Genomic DNA, 2,500 nt, shown 5'->3' with positions numbered 1-2,500 from the left:
TCTGGTGTAGTTTATCAGGCAAAGATTAGAAGAAAGGACAATGACAAATTTGAAACATACGTAGGCCTGACGGCAGATGACTTTAAGACACGTTATAGAAATCATAAAACATCTTTCGAAAATAAGACCTATAGAAATTCAACTGAACTCAGCAAACACGTATGGTCGCTAAAAGATAACAACACAGAGCACGAAATTACATGGAAAATTGTTTAACTAAACGTTGCAATTTATGCTTGAGCGAGAAATTTGTCATTATCTGTGAACCGGCGCGATGTACATTGAACAAAAGAAACGAGTTAGTATTATCATGCAGGCACCGAGCGAAGGCGCTACAACAGAACAATTAGCTTAGCACCTAAACACCAACGTGTATGTAAATTTACGTAGTGTTTGTGATATAAAAATAAGTGCGCAGCAGTGTGAATAAAACTTCTGAAGAGTGAGGCTTCAAGCCTTACGAAACAGGCCTGTAGGGCAATTACCGTGTAGCTATGTTTTAATTCTGCCAGCCCTCTATAGTTACGCTCTACCTATGTATTCAGCACTCTAACTGGCTCGATCGCCACCTCTTTTTGATTATAGATATATATTGTTATTCATTCAAAATATTTCCCCGTTTCCGATTGGTTAAAACCACACGCATAATTCACCATAACCAGCTGCTGTTCACCAAATTTGGAAAAAAACTTCATATTGAATCAATGACGTCAAAAGTGCAGGCCGCTGCAGATTACTGAACCAGTGACGTCAAAAGTGCAGCCCGCTGCAAATTATTGTACCGTTGACCGAAAAAAGCTGGGGACGAGATTGTGTTATTTTTGTTGAGCAGAAAAATGGCTGCGAGTAGGTTTAGAAGTTTGAGCGAAGAAAATATTTTGAATGAATAATAAAGCAATTATTGAATTCGGCTTTCGTAGAATATGAAGAATTCTGCAGATCTCGGAGAATGTTATCCACCTCGGCCTTCGGTCTTGGTGGATAACACCCTCCTAGACCTGCAGAATTCTTCACATCTTACTCAGCCTCATTCAATAATTGCTAAATATATATATAATCCAGGTGATGTGATACACAAAAGGGATGACTTGATCACACCACCTGGATTATATTAACGCTCTGGTTCTACTATTGAGCACTCTATCAGCAGACGTGCAACAAATGAAATGATATACCATGAAATTCTACGTTTAAGCGTGTTTTTAAACAAGCTTCTGCTTGCGATAGAACGTGTATGATTTTCAAGAGAATTCCATAGAGATATGGCTTTGTAGCAAGTGGACTTACGAAGAAGTTCTGATTTCGGCTTCGGTAACAAAAAGGTCAGTTTCTTTCGCAGGTTATAGTTACAATCATATTTCATAACTAGCTGCTTAAAGCAAAATTGTACCCTAACTCGGTAACGAATAATATAATGTTTTATGTCAAGGGCCAAGTGACTTGGCTAATAAATAGCAAAACGAGACTTGACGTAACCTGGTCAAGATACAGACTTCACAGCATTAGAAGAATCAAGCGGCTGTGATGACACTAGTTCCACGTACAACAAAGGGACAGAGGATTGGAGCATGATGAGGTTGCCCTTCTGCCTCGATTTCATTCGAAGGCCAGGTAACTGAGCCCACGACTGCATAAGGTCCTGTTATTACTCAGTACCACCGTCCACCTTTCCCTGGGGTCAGTCAGTTCCCCGGTACTCACCCAGGCTGGGTAACAGGGCGCTGAAGGTACAAACTAAAGAACTGTTGCCAGATAAGAGGAAGCATAGGATGATCCATGTCTGTTACTATCGCTTGACCTGCCCAACGGTAAATGGACAGGTTAGATAAAGTGGGAGACCACGACAGTTTCATCTTCTTCACTACTTTCTGCAAGTGAAATATGAAACGACGGGACATGAGGATGAGTGTCGCAGTTAAAGAGGCAACTTAAGCATGCAGTTGCAAAGTAGGCTTCAAACAAAATCGAAGCTTACCGGACACACACAGTTCATATAGATGGACTGGTTATGACACCCCCGGCAAAAACTTCAAAAGCGACAACAGCACTATCGCGTTTCATGTTAACTTGACCGTGACCATTCTCAATCTTTTGTCCTCAGTTCACAACTGAGCTTTGAATAAATTAATCGACACTTTTGATTGGCTGTCTTTTAGAGAAACGGTGCGGTTTGTGAATGGTCAGGGCCAAAAAACAGGAACAAAAACACAAACCAAAGAAACATGTTCAGTTTCATAACCATCTTGATATATTATAACTATGAACAGGATAAAGACAAAATCGCGATTCACTGGCTTCCAGACGACTTGATAGCTCATTCGATGGGCAGAGTGCAGCTCAGTTGCAAAGTCCTGGGTTCGAGTCTCGTTCAAGCCTGCGGCGCGTTTCTCGAAAGTCCCGAAATTTTACGGGTCATTTTCGGGTTTCACAATTCCCTTTGTATCTCAGGAGAGAAGAAGGTTTAAGTCTTCAAACTTCAAAGTTATTTTTCTTTTTGTTA

At 40.8% G+C, this 2,500-nt stretch overlaps 1 protein-coding gene across 1 annotated transcript in view; it reads right to left on the bottom strand.

Moving 5' to 3' along the window:
- LOC138007803 (ectopic P granules protein 5 homolog) overlaps positions 1-2,500 on the bottom strand; it is a 64,233-nt gene that overhangs the window by 36,020 nt on the left and 25,713 nt on the right. Inside the window, exon 27 of the mRNA XM_068854880.1 lies at positions 1,702-1,868. Coding sequence (XP_068710981.1) covers positions 1,702-1,868 — 167 coding nt within the window. The remainder of the gene's footprint in view (positions 1-1,701; positions 1,869-2,500) is intronic.

The sequence above is a fragment of the Montipora foliosa genome, chromosome 6 (genome assembly GCF_036669935.1).
Source record: "Montipora foliosa isolate CH-2021 chromosome 6, ASM3666993v2, whole genome shotgun sequence".
NCBI classification, from domain to species: domain Eukaryota; kingdom Metazoa; phylum Cnidaria; class Anthozoa; order Scleractinia; family Acroporidae; genus Montipora; species Montipora foliosa.
Note: the sequence above shows the minus strand (reverse complement) of the source record. Positions and strands in the feature narration are given on the sequence as shown.